Below are 15,013 nucleotides of genomic sequence, written 5' to 3'. Positions count from 1 at the left end.
AGGGAAAAAATAACTACTGATCTCTGCTTTTTTTTTTTTTACAAGCCATTAGAACATCGAAAAGGTTTCTTGCAAATTAGTCCAAAGGACTTTCCAACAAGCGTTCTATCTGTTCTTATAGAAAAGCTACTTTTTAGCACTTTTGAAAAGAATTGGTTAGTACAACTTCCTTCACAGAAGTTTCTGGTATTTCAAAGGTTGTTCTTGAATTTATTTGAAAACCCACAGGGCCAAAAGCAGTTGTATGTAACCTGAAAATATGTATTTTTATCCTGAAAAAAGCTTCCAATAGGAGATTGAAGAGCTATGGTGCTTAAGCGGCATCTGGATGGCTCAAGGAGACCAGTCAACAGAGATGAAGAGCTGCAGGGTATTTTTAGAGAAAAGGGAGAAAGGAAAATAGTTCAGGAGTGAGGATCAGACAGTGAGCAGGGGAGTTGACTATGAAGCCACAGAGACCCTGACCCACAATGTGCAGGGTGTGCTGAAGCTGAATCAGAAGGCTCAAGCTCTGACTCGCCCAGGCAGCTTATGGCAAAGAACAGTGAGGGAAGAAAAGGCAAAAATATGGCTCTTTAAGCTAAACATACTGGGTACTGGGTAAATTGGCTAAAAAGTGAAAATGCAGCTAGGACTAGGGCTAAGGACTGTGGTTTTAACAGAGAACTATTCCCAAATTTAAACTTTGGGAATGTGCAGCCAAAACTGAAATCTACTAAGGAAATGATCATGCAAATAACTCATTATTTTTACACTGTGCGTCTGACAAGTCCGGTGGCAGACATCATGATACTTGTTTTCCACCTCCAGCAAGATTTAAGCCAAAAACTATTTAAAAGCTGTTAGAACTATTGCTAAGAGTACATACTTTCCAAATTGAATATAGCTTTAATTCACTTTATCACACTTGCTGTAGTTCTTTGCAGTAAGAAACAACATCAGGATCTCTATCCACACTAGGTTTATAGGCCTCTCAGAAAATTATGAATCAGTACAGTTGGGCTCTGAATGTTGTGTCTCCTTGGAGTTCATTAGCATTTTTTAGCTGCTCTGTAACTGTGTACTTACCACATTAATCCAGATGTCCTGTATCTTCCAAACCCATATAAATAGAGTAAACAAAGCTCCATAAAACATATATATGTATAGCCATGACTAGTGTACAGCCATGTTGTAGGTCACTGTTATAAACAAGATATTGGGCCATTTTTTCTTTCCATAAACCTTCAATCACTTTTCTTAGTAGAGCTCCTAAGAGCATTAGCCAAGGCTGACATGCCCTCTGCAGTTGGCCTCCCTTCACCACTGGGCCTGGGTCATCTAATTGTCTTTTTGATGCGTCCTTGTAAATGCAAACCTCAGAGAAAGTGTTTTATCAAGTGCCCTAGAGCATCTACTAACACCATGTCATGCCAAGAGATCTGTCACTTACCACAAGTCTTTAACTTCTTTCTCAGTTGATTGATAGTCTGCAAGACAGACAACTCTAGCTAAACTTGGAAACAAGTAACTCCTTGGATCTTCTCCAGCCATGTTTCATACCAGAATAGAAGATAGAAAAATAGCACAGCTCCTGGGATATGACTATAGGACAGCCACAGTTCCAAAACCCCAAGGTCTATATTGTTTTCCAATTGTAAACAGAATTGTGTTTGCAATTTAAATGTATGGAGCTTATCTATGGCCACTATCTTTGACAACTTTAGAGCAACTAAGTGAGGTACTGCCTTACTGACTATAGTCAGAGTAGAGGGGCACTTCCAGAAGACTCTAATTGGTGTCTCTTTTCAGTCTCTGCAGGGTTCCTTCAGCCAGCTGGGAGAGTTTGTATTGCCTGCGGGGTAGACTGTTGGCTATAAATTTCTGTTACATTAGGCTTGGAATTTGTGGTTCCCAAACATCCCAGTGACTAGAAAAGTAAGAAAGAAAATGTCATCATAAATGGTCATCATGAGAATTAAGTAGTTAGCCTCCCTTTTGATCTGAAACTTCAGATCAAACCCACTTCGAGTACTACTTTGAAGATAAGATATTTTGTGACAAAAACAGAACATATGAAAATGTGCAAGTAATTTGTAATGGTTTATTAATCTTATGGATATTTGAATAATAATGTTCAACCTTTTCTATAAACTCATGGCTCTTGGCATTGTTCTTAGTGAGTTGTGCCCTTGCCTTTGTTTTTACAGGGGGCAGCTGCACTGAGCCACACATAGTCTCCCACCTTACCCCCAGTGGTAAGCTCAGCAGCAGCCAGATCAAGATCCTGAATGAGAAGAATATAGTGCACTTCTGAAATAACAGCTATCCTCTGTGGGCAGATGACCATTCTGTAAAGGATCATATCCCATTTCACCCAATTTTTTACAAGTCATTATCATTCTATTGTTTCTACTATTTTCATTTACACTGCTACCTGTTTTATGCCATGCAAACCCACCACACATTTGTTTTCCAGCTTCTTTTCCTTACTACCTCCCAGAACCCTTTTAGAGGATTTACACTTCTTATATCTCAGACTACCTGCTCTCCAACGTATACAAAGAAAGAAAGAATGCATTTGAATACAGTCACAGACTAGGAGAAATGTTTTGTAATATTCAGGGATAATCTCCCTAACATGAGTTAAGAGACTGTATGAACATAGATGGGAGACACAAGGAGTAGATAAAGGGACCTCTGTCAACTACACGGTAGGGGGACAGCTAAAGGTAAAGTGGTCATTTTGTCACCTCCTGCACCAAGCACAGTGAAGTACCTGGCAGCAGTGCTACGTACATGTTTTGTTGATTTGTTTTTTAATTTCAGTAAAGTAAATAGAACATAGAAAAGTGATCACCCAGTATACTCTAGGGCATACACATAATCATGATAAGAAAATTTCTGCAAAAGTGATTTTTGGCCGAGTTTGCCTTTAAGTGAAGATAATAGAGTAGACAAGAGCTGGCTCTGGACCCAATGCTGATGTTAAGCATTAGCTCTGCCACTTACCAGTGCTGTGACCTTGCACCAGTTAAACATTTCCAACCCTCATTTTCTTTATCTTTGAATCAGAAAGAATGATGAGACATTCCTCATGTGTCATTGTAGGGACTAAATAAGTTAACTCCTACTATAATGCTTGGCATATAATAAGCACTATATAAATGTTTGCTATTGGCTGGCTCCAGTGGCTCATGCCTGTAATCTCAGCACTTTGGGAGGCCAAGGCAGGTGGATCACTTGGGTTTAGGAGTTTGAGACCAGCCTGACCAACATGGTAAAACCCTACCTCTACTAAAAATACTAAAATTGGCCAGGTGTGATAGTACATGCCTGTAGTCCCAGCTACTCAGAAGGCTGAGGCACAAGAATCGCATGAACCTGGGAGGCAGAGGTGGCAGTGAGCTGGGTTTGTGCCACTACACTCCAACTTGGGTGACAGAGTGAGACTCTGTCTCAAAAAACAACAACAAAAAAAGTTTGCTATTATTATTTGATGGATTCTGCTACTCCATTTGGGAGACTGCATTATTAGTTGTTCTGCTATATTTAAGAGCCATAATAATTAAGACTCTCTCTTTTAACTAGAATATGTATGAAGTTAAATTTACTTACCTCATCACTGTTCTTTGATTTAATCAGCCTTGTCATCAACACACATTCACTGAATGCCTGCTATACATATACCTCTAAGCCACCTGTTAATGCTACTATATATAGTGTCTAAAATTTCTCCTTGCCTTATTATATATTTGCAGAAGGATCAATATGTATGGAACCTCATGTCTCCCGACTTTCAAGAATAAGATTTTAACTTGCATATTCTTGGCTAGAAACTTTGTGTAACAACCCCCCGCCCCCCCCCCACACACACTCACACTGAATGATTACATTCTTCATTACTTCCTCTAACTGACCTAGAATTCTTCACACAATGCTGGCTGGTGAAAAGTTACATAAAATATATGCAATGCCATGAGAATTCTCTTCTGACAATAGCTCCATTATTGTTTCAGTAGGATAACAGCATCGTTTGTCTTCCCAATCATAGGCAACAACATTACTCGTGAGGCCCATTATTTTCTCAAGAATTATATCAACCTGCTTCTATGTATCCATCACCTCATTCTTGTGCCCTCTATGTTTAGTGGCACAATGCAAACGTTTTATATTAGAAGAGATCTTCAGTCACAAGCTCCTTATAAGAAACACCTGGTGTAAATGTTAACGAACATTAATCTTTTCTGTATACCTAAGGTGTTACCTGTATCAGTGAGTGCAGCTAACAATTGCTTCTTAAAATTTTTCTCCACTTTTCGAAGTTTTCATTCTCTTTAAAAAATAACAATCTTTATATAATGGTGCTGTTTGATTTTGCCTAATTATCCTCCTTCTGTGTCTTATCTTCTGAGGTAACATGTTAAGAACTTGACCTCTATAATATTTTCTTTCTTTCTAGCTTTTGAGATCTGGATAAAATATGCAGTCTCCCTGCAATCTCTTTTCTGAGATAATTGAAGCTATTTGACTTGAATTACTTAATCTAAAACAATGCTAATCTTTGTGTTTTTTATGAGCCTCACCCAAAATATAATCCCTGAAAAACCTAGAATAGTCTTCTCTTTCTTTCTTCCTAGAAGCTTTAGGGACAGCCAAATGTCTTTGCGTCTTTCCTATCCATTCCAAGACAAGCATAGTGCTTACTGAATTATTTCCAGACAACTGAAAAATACCAATATTTAAAGGTCTTAAGTCTGAGGTTTTATAGCAGACATCTTTATCTGGCCCAAAAGTCCATGTGCATCCAATTTTCATACAACTAATTCCAAAAAGCAAAGCAATAGAAAAACATTTTTTCCATATTTACTAAGTTAATAACATGTGGGAACACACAGTTCTATAGTACATTGATCAAAGTCCTGTGAGAAGTGCCAAAAATAAACTGAAGAGTTACAACCTCTTCTCTGGGAAGGTTTTGTGGGTATAATTTTTTAAATGAAGAATATGCTGATGGTTGACCTTCTGATAAAATGTTACACACTCCCACTTAGGACCTCTTTTTGGATTCATGATGGATTTAACCTAGAAATATCTTATAAGCCTGATAATAAGTTAATGTCCATGTATTTCTGTATTAACCAGAATATTTAACTAAACAGACACTTCCTTTTTCTTCACTATATGATTTCAAGAGTTCTTAGATATATTATTTAAATATGCTTTGTTTTGGTAAGTGTGTACATTATTTCTCTTTGATTTGTTTATACTACAGGGACCTCCTGGAATACAAGGAATACACCAGACTCTTGGTGGATATTATAACAAGGATAACAAGGTATGGCTTCTTTTTTTTCACAATTTATAATACATAGAAATGTTATGTGATTGTATTTTTTTAAAAAAAAACATTAATTCCTAACTTTTCAGACTTTTATACGTGATCACATATACTTAGACGTCTTTTCATACTGAAAGCTGTGTTTCCAAAAACAAAAATAAAAAAGCATTTTTCTTAGTATACAAATTAAGTTTTTATCCAAACAAGCTTTTTTTAATTTGTTCAAAGTTTTTTAATGGAAAAAGTTGTGTTCTGCCATTGATAATATCATGTGTCTAACCTCTCTGAGGACAGAAAGAAATTACTTGCTACTTCGAAGCTCTGGGTAGCACAACAGGTGACAGATTTCTTATCAAAACCAATAGGTGCTGCACCAAAATCCCAAGCAAACATTTGCATACTACAGTTCAAGAATGAGAGTCCCCACCTTTCAGGAGAAACTACGTTTAATTTCCCCAAGGTTTTTTTTTTTTTTTTTTTTTTTTTTGAGATGGAGTTTTGCTCTTGTTACCCAGGCTGGAGTGCAATGGCACGATCTCGGCTCACCGCAACCTCCGCCTCCTGGGTTCAAGCAATTCTCCTGCCTCAACCTCCTGAGTAGCTGGGATTACAGGCACGTGCCACCATGCCCAGCTAATTTTTTGTATTTTTAGTAGAAACGGGGTTTCACCATGTTGACCAGGATGGTCTTGATCTCTTGACCTCGTGATCCACCTGCCTCAGCCTCACCAAGGTTTTTTTAAATCGTATTTGAGATAGTTGGAATGGTAACATGGACATATCCAAATGGCAAAAGCAAGGGAGTTTTGTTCCAGATTCTACAAGAAGCTCAATAGAGTAGCAGCCAAGAGTAGAAGATCTAGGTGAGATCATTGATTGATTCATCATTCAGTGACAAATATTTGGGCAATGATCACTTTGTGTGATCATTCTGTGCACTTATTAGGATGCCTTGTTTACATATGGTTCATCATTGATTCCTTGCACCACAGAAAGAATTGGAGACACTTCCCTTTATGTCTTTCTTTTCTATGTTCTTACTTTCCCTTCCTATAAATTTTTCTGACAGCTGTTATTCCTCTGTTTAGAAATCCCGAAGAGACACTATATGCCAAAAAAGTTTGTTAAATGACTAGCTAACTAATTATAAAATCCCAATTTTTCTTTCATTAGAATAAGGTAAACACAAAGACTTAGGTAATTTGTGGTTGACAAATTTAAAATCAAATGTGGAAAGTTTTTCATACTTTATAAATTTGATAGTGATGCTATTTTAAATTCTCTTGTTTATTTAGGTTTTCCAGGGAGTATTATATTAGGAAGAATGTTTAGGATATATTTCATGTTTGTTTATTAAACATTTTTTTAATAGAACTTTACTAGCTTTTTCAAAATATTAAGGCTTAGAAGAAGTGAAAAAAAAGAACTCTGAAGTGTGTCTAAATTTAATCAATTTAATGATACCTGTAATGATACCTGCTGTTATAAAATAGAATTTATCATAAATGCTTCAAAATAATGAGAATAAGTTGGCTCTGATGTCACAGTGTCAGCTAGAAAAACTTAAAGAACACACTATATTACTATCACCCTTGGTATAAAGTATACCAAATTGCTACTCAGCTACTTAAATATTTGCTATCCCTTGCAAAACTTTTAAAGCTTGTATCTTTACAGGTCTCCCAACACTACTTCGCTATATAGTTTATCTTGCTGATGAGTCAGTTTTCCCTTAAATGAAGATATATGGCGCATTTATATTTTAGAGTCTAAAGTTGAGAATGTAAATTTTTTAACTTTAAGGTTATATTTCAAAAAAATATTGGGGGCTGACCAGAGCAGCTGAGTGGAGAAACTTGCTAGACATAAACCAGTACTTTGAAGTTAGTTATTAACTCACCTAAAAGAACCCCAGTTACATTATTGCCATTAAAAAATAGAGGCTCATAGGTATTTAGTCCACATGTTCTCTAAATGTGACTTTAAAGCTGGAGTATGACTGGATAACGAGAAGAGAGCATAGCTGTTTCCCCAAATGATGCACTATAAGCATTTAGCATCAGAGGCTTTAGATGCATCTGCAAATTAAGGGAATGTAACTTACCAAACACTTTATTGTTTCCTTTGAGAGTAGTCAGAGCTCTTACACTGAGGTCCCACCAGGAAGGATGGAGATGGTGGGATCCACCTTTCTAGAACCCACACTGCCCCATACTTCTGTATTGTAACCACCTTCTCCTTACCCTCAGCTTCACAAAGGAAAAGCCAAATGTGCTGTGATGAGCATGATGCATGTTTTCCATTGGCAATGTCACCACCACCTACCCCTGTCTATTTTTGGATACTGAGGTTGTTTCATTTTGCAATTTGCAGCATGCTGGATGGTCGGGCTGTAGCAAATAAGCACAGAAAGAAGCAGGGCCTGAGGGAAACCTTCCTAGAGATTAAATAATGGACCATGTATTGAGACATAGCAAGTGACATTCCAAGGTTAAAATAATCTTCCTTTTTAAATTGGCATTGATTTATGTAATATCTACACTGGAGCCCTGAACCTCAGCTCTTCAACTCACAGCAGCTTCAACAGTCACACAGCCCAGATTCTGCTGAAGCAACTACCCATGGGAGAATGAGTAAAGGACTACTCATTAATTGCCCTTCCTCATTCTGAACTCAAAGAGCCCATGGTTCATTTTCTGTTCCCAGGATCCTCACTTGCTCTCTGGCTCCCATACAGGAACTGATCTTTTCCCCTATGATTTTCCTTATGTCATCTGGAGGGAGAAGCTCAGGTGTAAGAAACTCTCTCTCCTCGCAGCACAAATCGGAAAAGGGATGGAGAAGAAAACAAAGCAAGTGAGGAATAGAGAGACAGCCTAAGGATTGAGGTCGGGAAGATTATATGAGTGTGTTGATGTGTATTTTTGCATGCCCACTTAAGAAGGCAAAGAATAAAAGGTAGATTTCTCTATCACAAAAATAATGTGCAAAACAGCTGCTCCCATTCTGCAAGATTGTTTGCAAAGAAGCAACAATGCTGAGCATATTCTTCCCCTCAAGGAAAATCTGCTCATGATCCAGTAAATTGCACTTCATTGTTTCCAGCTCTAGGGGTTTTAATAAAAATTTGATAGACTCTGTCAACTACTGAAGCCATCAGACCCACAGTTCCTTACTACACTTTAGACAGAGAAAAAAAAAATACAATTTATCGGTGGAGGCCAAGTGCTGGCGGATTTTACATTTGATGTTGTTTTTAAAGAGCCAGATTGAAAATGCAGAGTTGTGTTATCTTACATCACCACACTCAGTCTCAGCTGTTGGAGATTGATGCTGTGCCTCCCAGCAACCAATTCTTGTATTCCTTTCTCCAAAATTGTTGATTCAAAAAAAAGAAAAACAATTTGCTAGCAAAATAATCTATTTTTCTTTTCACATATTAAATCATAACTTCACTTTAATATCTACAGACTAGAAAGGACAGAAAGCCTTTATCCAAAATCCAATATTCAAGGGCTTTTCAAGCAGTGCATTAAACCCAACAATGTCATATAAAGTGAAGGCTCCCTTGGAGATGCTGCAGGGAACCTTTCTGGGCCCAGAAGATTGAGAAATAAAGTTTAAGTTCTAACTTCATCTCTCTCCTTGCCTGTGTTCTAGGATCTCTGGCTTTGGGAAACATTGTGGACTTAGGCATAGACATAGGGACTTTTAGATGTTGGTCTGATTACAGACAGCCCTCCAGTTCACCTAAGTCCTCCCTTCCTTTCATGGCCCTCCACACTTGCGGCTGTTGAAAAGGTTTTTTTGCAGATAACTAAGAGTGTGGGCTTCGAGCCAGCCTTAGGCCTTATTTTCAAGTGAGCACAGCTTTCTTAGCCCAAATATTATGTTTTAACTTGCTAGGGCTGCCACAACACAATATCACAAACTGAGTGTCCCAGAAATTTATCATCTCATGGTTCTGGAGGCCAGAAGTCAAGATGAAGGTGTTGGCAGGGCCATGCTATCTTCGAAGGTGCTAGGGAGGAATGTCTTTCAGGCCTCTCTCCTAGCTCTGGTGGTTCCTTGGCCACCTTCACATGGTGTTCACCCAGTGTGGATGTCTCTGTAAAATTTCCCTTTTTATGAGGACACAGTCTTACTGGATTAGGAACCCAACCTACTCCAGCATGTTCTCATCTTAACTAATTACTTTTACTAATTATTAATTATATTTGCAATGACCCTGTTGGCAAATAAGTTCACGTTCTGAAGTTCTGGGTGTTACGATTTATACATATAAATGGGAGTGGGAGGTACACAATTTCAACGTATAAAAAATAACCTGGTTTTTCTGAACTTTATGTCCCCTCATGCCTAGGATATTACAGCAAGTTCCCTAAAAACTAACCCGGGAGATTTGTAATGACTCTATATCCTAGGAAGGAGTTCATATCCTTGGGTTCTTTTATTAGTTGAATAGTGTAAAACTGCTGATATCTTATTCTCTGGGGCCTACAAGAATTGTCATCTAATATGGTTCAATCCATGTACATCCAGGTACATTTTCTTCTTTCCAGAGTAAACCCTCTTTAAGACTTTCAGTAGCTTGAGTCTTTCATTTGCCTGACCATAGGTTCCAAAGTTCCACTCACCATTCCCACAGAGACCCAAGAACAAATGCTGACATCCTAGAATTCTGGAGATAGGCATGCAGATTAGCATCCTCACATCACAACCCTCACTGTATCACCACAAGGATTTTTTAATAAACATATTCAAAACTGGGCCCAGAAGATTGAGAAATAAAGTTTAAGTTCTAACTTCATCTCTCTCCTTCCCTGTGTCCCAGGGTCACTGGCTTTGGGAAACATTGTGGACTTAGGCATAGACATATGGACTTTCAGATGTTTTTAGCCATAGACATATGGACTATTATATTTATTTGGAAGACTTACAAGAACCTTAACATGGCACCAAGGCACAAAATAATCTAATAAAATTAGAATAGCATCTGAGGCAGAATTGCAGTTCCAGAAACACGAAGACTGTGCCTCTTATTTTTATGAAGCCAGGTAATTGTCCAGTACAGCTAGGTTGGAGAAAGTAGGGAGAAGTAGCTCACATGCCAATGAATGAATGCTACTGAAGCTCAAGTTTGAATCTGCCTTGAGTATTACTAACCCAAGAGTGGGGAACAACACTAAAGGCCACTGAGAGTCCTTAATTAGATGGATTTCCTGGCCTTGCTATTGAGTGAAGCAAACATGGTACTCTGATGGGCAATAAATGGCTGTGTTTTCTGTGTGTGAAAGTTAGCAGGAAAATCAAGATTTTAGAACAATAAAGCCTACTGGTAGGACACTAGGAGTTGGTGCTGCAGAGAGATTCCTTCGTCCCAGCCACAGCATCTCTCATGCCCGTAGGTTATTGAGTGTGAGGTGGGCTATGCTAGAATATGCTCTTCTCAAAGGCGCTTTAGGTGTTCTACTGCCCTGCAATCCAAGAGTATGGGGCCTTCCAAGTCAAAGACCATCTCCAGGCAAATCATATCTCAGATCGAAGCATGTTCCAGTTTCCTGATAAGTGTCTTACCATACAGCCAGGGAGAGATGCTGATGTTTTGTGCATACTGGCTAACACCATGCTCAAGTGACTAGTGTTTTTGAGACATCGCTAAGATTTATGTTTCTGTGCAGGTTACATCCAAGCAACCTGCCATTTTGTAACTGCTGGTTCTTTATAAACGTATATATATGTATCTTGTGTTTTCACATTTCATTTTCAAATATTGTTGGTTGTGATAATTTAGAACAAAATTTTGAGAATGTAATTTTTATCTTCAATTTAGATATCGCAGACCAAAGTTGACAGAAGAAAATGAGAGAATATCCATTATAGGAGCAATAATAATATCATTAATAAACTACTAATTTTTTATTGGAGTAGCATAAATAACATGGAAAGTATATTTGAAATATCAGATGATAGCAATAGTAATATGAATGGGTACCTCTGTATATTTTTGTTGTCTAAGTGTTTTTGTATCTTTTAGATTTTCTATCAACACATGTATTTTTTTTTGGGGGGGGGGGACGGAGTTTCGCTCTTGTTACCCAGGCTGGAGTGCAATGGCGCGATCTTGGCTCACCGCAACCTCCGTCTCCTGGGTTCAGGCAATTCTCCTACCTCAGCCTCCCGAGTAGCTGGGATTACAGGCGTGTGCCACCATGCCCAGCTACTTTTTGTATTTTTAGTAGAGACAGGGTTTCACCATGTTGACCAGTATGGTCTCGATCTCTTGACCTCATGAGCCACCCGTCTCGGCCTCCCAAAGTGCTGGGATTATAGGCGTGAGCCACCGCGCCCGGCCAACACATGTATTTTTAATCAGAAAAATAAGTTTAATGGAAAAAGCACATGATTAGAATTACTGGCTTCTTTGCCCAACATTTGTTGAATGCCAGCAGAGGCTTTCATGAATGGCATTTCATAATAGTTAAGACCTGACTAATAGCTAGTTTCTGGCCACACTAAAAGGTGAGGACAAAGAGTGATTATCTGGAGGTCAATTTAGGGAGCTGAAAGAAAACCATGATAACTGAAGCTTCTGAGGAAGATGAGTGGCCAACATGATGCTGGAGAGGGAAATGAGTTCAGGTCATGCAGGGATTTGATGGTGATACCAAAGTTATAAAAAAATAGATGTCAGAATATCTTTTGAAGGTATTTCTCTGACCTTACATAGAGGATATGTGTGTCAGGAAAGCAAGAGTGGATTGTAGATAGCCAGTTAGAGACTCACTGCAATAATCATGGCAAGGCATGATGGTGGCCTGCCTGGGTACAGGCAGGTGGACTCTGTCTCTGAAGAGAAGAGAAGACACTTGGGAAGACAGTGTGGATGACTGGATGACTGATCATACATGAGGAATAAGAAAGAGGGTGGTTATATTAGTCCATTTTTATGCTGCTGATAAAGACATACCCTAGACTGGGCAGTTTACAAAAGAAAGAGATTTAATGGACTCACAGTTCCATGTGGCTGGGGAGGCCACATGGTGTAAGGTGAAAGGCACATTGAACATGGCAGCAGACAAGAGAGAGTTTCTGTAGGGAGACTCCCCTTTATAAAACCATCAGATCTCATGGCACTTATTCACTAACATGAGAATAGCACAGGAAAGACCCACCCCCATGATTCAATTACCTCCCATTGGGTCCCTTCCACAACATGTGGGAATTATGGGAGCTATAATTGTAAATGAGATTGTGGTGGGGCATAGCCAAACCAAGTGATCTTGAGAATGATACCCAGATGAAGAGGAAGAGTTCTGGTTTTCTTTGTTATTGTTTTAAATCATAAAACGAAATTGCTGCTCAACTTAAAAAGAAAAACTGCAGAGACACATTAAAAAAAATGATTATTCTTCTCCCATTTCTGTACTAAACAATGTTAGCAGGGTGATGTAACTTTTTTTCTCTTGTATATTTGTGTATTTGTTGAATTTTTTTGTTTCAGTTTTAAACTTGTTGAATTTGAATTGCTTCTAGAATTTGCCAGTGAATACATCAAGTAGAAAATTAGACATATGGGTCTAAAATTCAGAAGGGAAGTATGTGCTGGTATGTAAATTAGATATATGAGCCTAAAACTTAGAAGGGAAGCATGTCCTGGGTTTATAAATTTGGCTGTGTAAATATTACCTATGCCATGAAGATAAATAAGAGTGCCTGGGAGAAAGTGTTGAATCACAAAGAAGAAAGTCCTGAGGAAGTCCAAGCTTTAACAGATGAGGGAAGAAGTCACAGAGATAGGAAGAAACCAGGAGAGTAAGCTATCATACAAACCAAGAGAGCGACGAGTGTAGCAAGGAGGTCAATTAATGAAGAGTCTATTAGAGTAAGCAGCAAAGATATTATTAATAACATTAGAGGGTCACATCAGTGGACTGATTGGGACCAGTGCCAAATACATATGAGTTTAGGAGTAAACAGGAGATTAATAAGTGGTGTCAAATAAAAAATTGCAACTGACAAAGTTAAACAGGTAAGGAAGATATTATTCAAGGCCATTGCAATAGAGGAGAGACAGCACACTTAATCTGACCTCAATTCCACTGAAACAAAATTCAGGAGAGTTTTTAGGTATTAAAGTAGGAGAGAGAACACAATTCTTTGTGTTTGCTAATCAGCTTTCCCCAAAGGAAGAGTAAACTTTCTCATATCTTTGTGACAGGAAGAAGGTTTACATCCTGGCACAAGGCTGAAGTTAGGCTCCTACCCTCCCACAAAGCCAGGAAGTAGTGGCGCTATCTTCTCCATGATTACATTTTAAAGGGATGGCTCCCAGGTCTTTAAGAAAGATGTTCCCAGACTGTAAAACAGAGGCTCTTAGAAAGATTTACATCTGAAAGGGAAAGAAAAAGAACTTAACAATACAGATTTTCTGAAGCAATTGGTCTAGAAATAGAGAGGTCACGGTCTGGAGTCAGGAACAAGCCTATCCAAAGTTTTTTCCAGCTGAGGGAACCATTAAGGCTGTCTTGGTCACTGGACGCAGAAAGCACTAACTACCCTTTTGAGAAAATTGTCCAGAAATGGGAGGAGAGAGAGTAACACAAGGGAAATGTGTGTGGTGAACTGTATGTTTTTTATGTGTTAAGTTTAAAGAAGGTAGAATAGGTAGGTAGGAGAGTAAGAGAGGTGTTAAAGAAATTGGTCCATTTTTGCTACATTTTACTTAACTTTACCAAATTGGCCAATTTCACCTAATAGCAAGAGTTAATGTTAATAAGGAAAATCTCCTAAGAAGGCAGAGGGCATGGGAATCAGAAGATTTATAGAGGAAACAACCACTGATAAGAGGTGAAATAGCTCATTAACTATACTCGGGGTGTGCATGCATATGGGTTGGTAGATTCACTGGCAGGAATTAGAAGTAGTGTCTAAGGTCCAACACAATGGCTCAGGCCTGCAATCCCAGCTTTTAGAGAGGCAGAGGCAGGAGGATAGCTTGAGCCCAGGAGTTCAAGACCTGCCTGGGCAATATAGTGAGACACCATTGTCCACAAAAGGTAAAAAAAAGGAGTGGTGTCTGAGAACTTGTATTTTTTCAGTATACTTACAGGCAAGGTCACCTGCCCAGGGACTGTAGAGTCTAATGTAGTGGTCTGAGAACAATAAAGAAGATTTGAGAGTAAGGAGAGCATATCAGAGATGCTCAGATACATGGAGAGGCCAGTTGAAGTGGCCAGGTATGGATTTGGAGTAGTGAGTTTTATCCCCAGAGGTGTGATGTTTCTTCAGAAGCAATCTCCTTAAGAAGTCACAAAGAAGATGCATGGGGTCTCCAAAGCTGGAATTATTTTGTAGACTATTTAGCAGGAATATTTAACAACAGGTGAGAAAGATAAAGGTGTCTGCAAATATGACCTACTATCCATAAAAAGCTGTTACAGTACTATTATCTGACTACTTATACTGTTACAGAATGCATGCATTAAAAATAAGTGGATTTTTCTTTTTTAATTTAAATTGTCCCCCCTCGCCCCCCCAACCAGGGAAATGATGAACATGAAGCTGGTGGCCTGAAAGGAGAAAAGGTAATCAGATTTTTTTTTTTTTTTTTTTTTAAGATGGAGTCTTGCTCTGTTACTCAGGCTGGAGTGCAGTGGTACAATTTTTGGCTCACTGCAACCTCTGCCCACT

The 15,013-nt window shown here is 38.6% G+C and overlaps 1 protein-coding gene across 7 annotated transcripts in view; it reads left to right on the top strand.

Moving 5' to 3' along the window:
• COL19A1 (collagen type XIX alpha 1 chain) overlaps positions 1–15,013 on the top strand; it is a 364,360-nt gene that overhangs the window by 261,193 nt on the left and 88,154 nt on the right. For 6 of the 7 annotated variants that reach the window (XM_074398116.1, XM_074398115.1, XM_074398112.1 and 3 more), the window contains 2 exons: positions 5,255–5,317; positions 14,866–14,907. In XM_074398116.1, coding sequence (XP_074254217.1) covers positions 5,255–5,317; positions 14,866–14,907 — 105 coding nt within the window. The remainder of the gene's footprint in view (positions 1–5,254; positions 5,318–14,865; positions 14,908–15,013) is intronic. The other variant, XM_074398114.1, reaches the window with a different exon arrangement.

The sequence above is a fragment of the Saimiri boliviensis genome, chromosome 4, assembly GCF_048565385.1.
Source record: "Saimiri boliviensis isolate mSaiBol1 chromosome 4, mSaiBol1.pri, whole genome shotgun sequence".
Taxonomy (NCBI): Eukaryota; Metazoa; Chordata; class Mammalia; order Primates; family Cebidae; genus Saimiri; species Saimiri boliviensis.
This window is presented reverse-complemented; position numbering and strand designations above follow the sequence as displayed.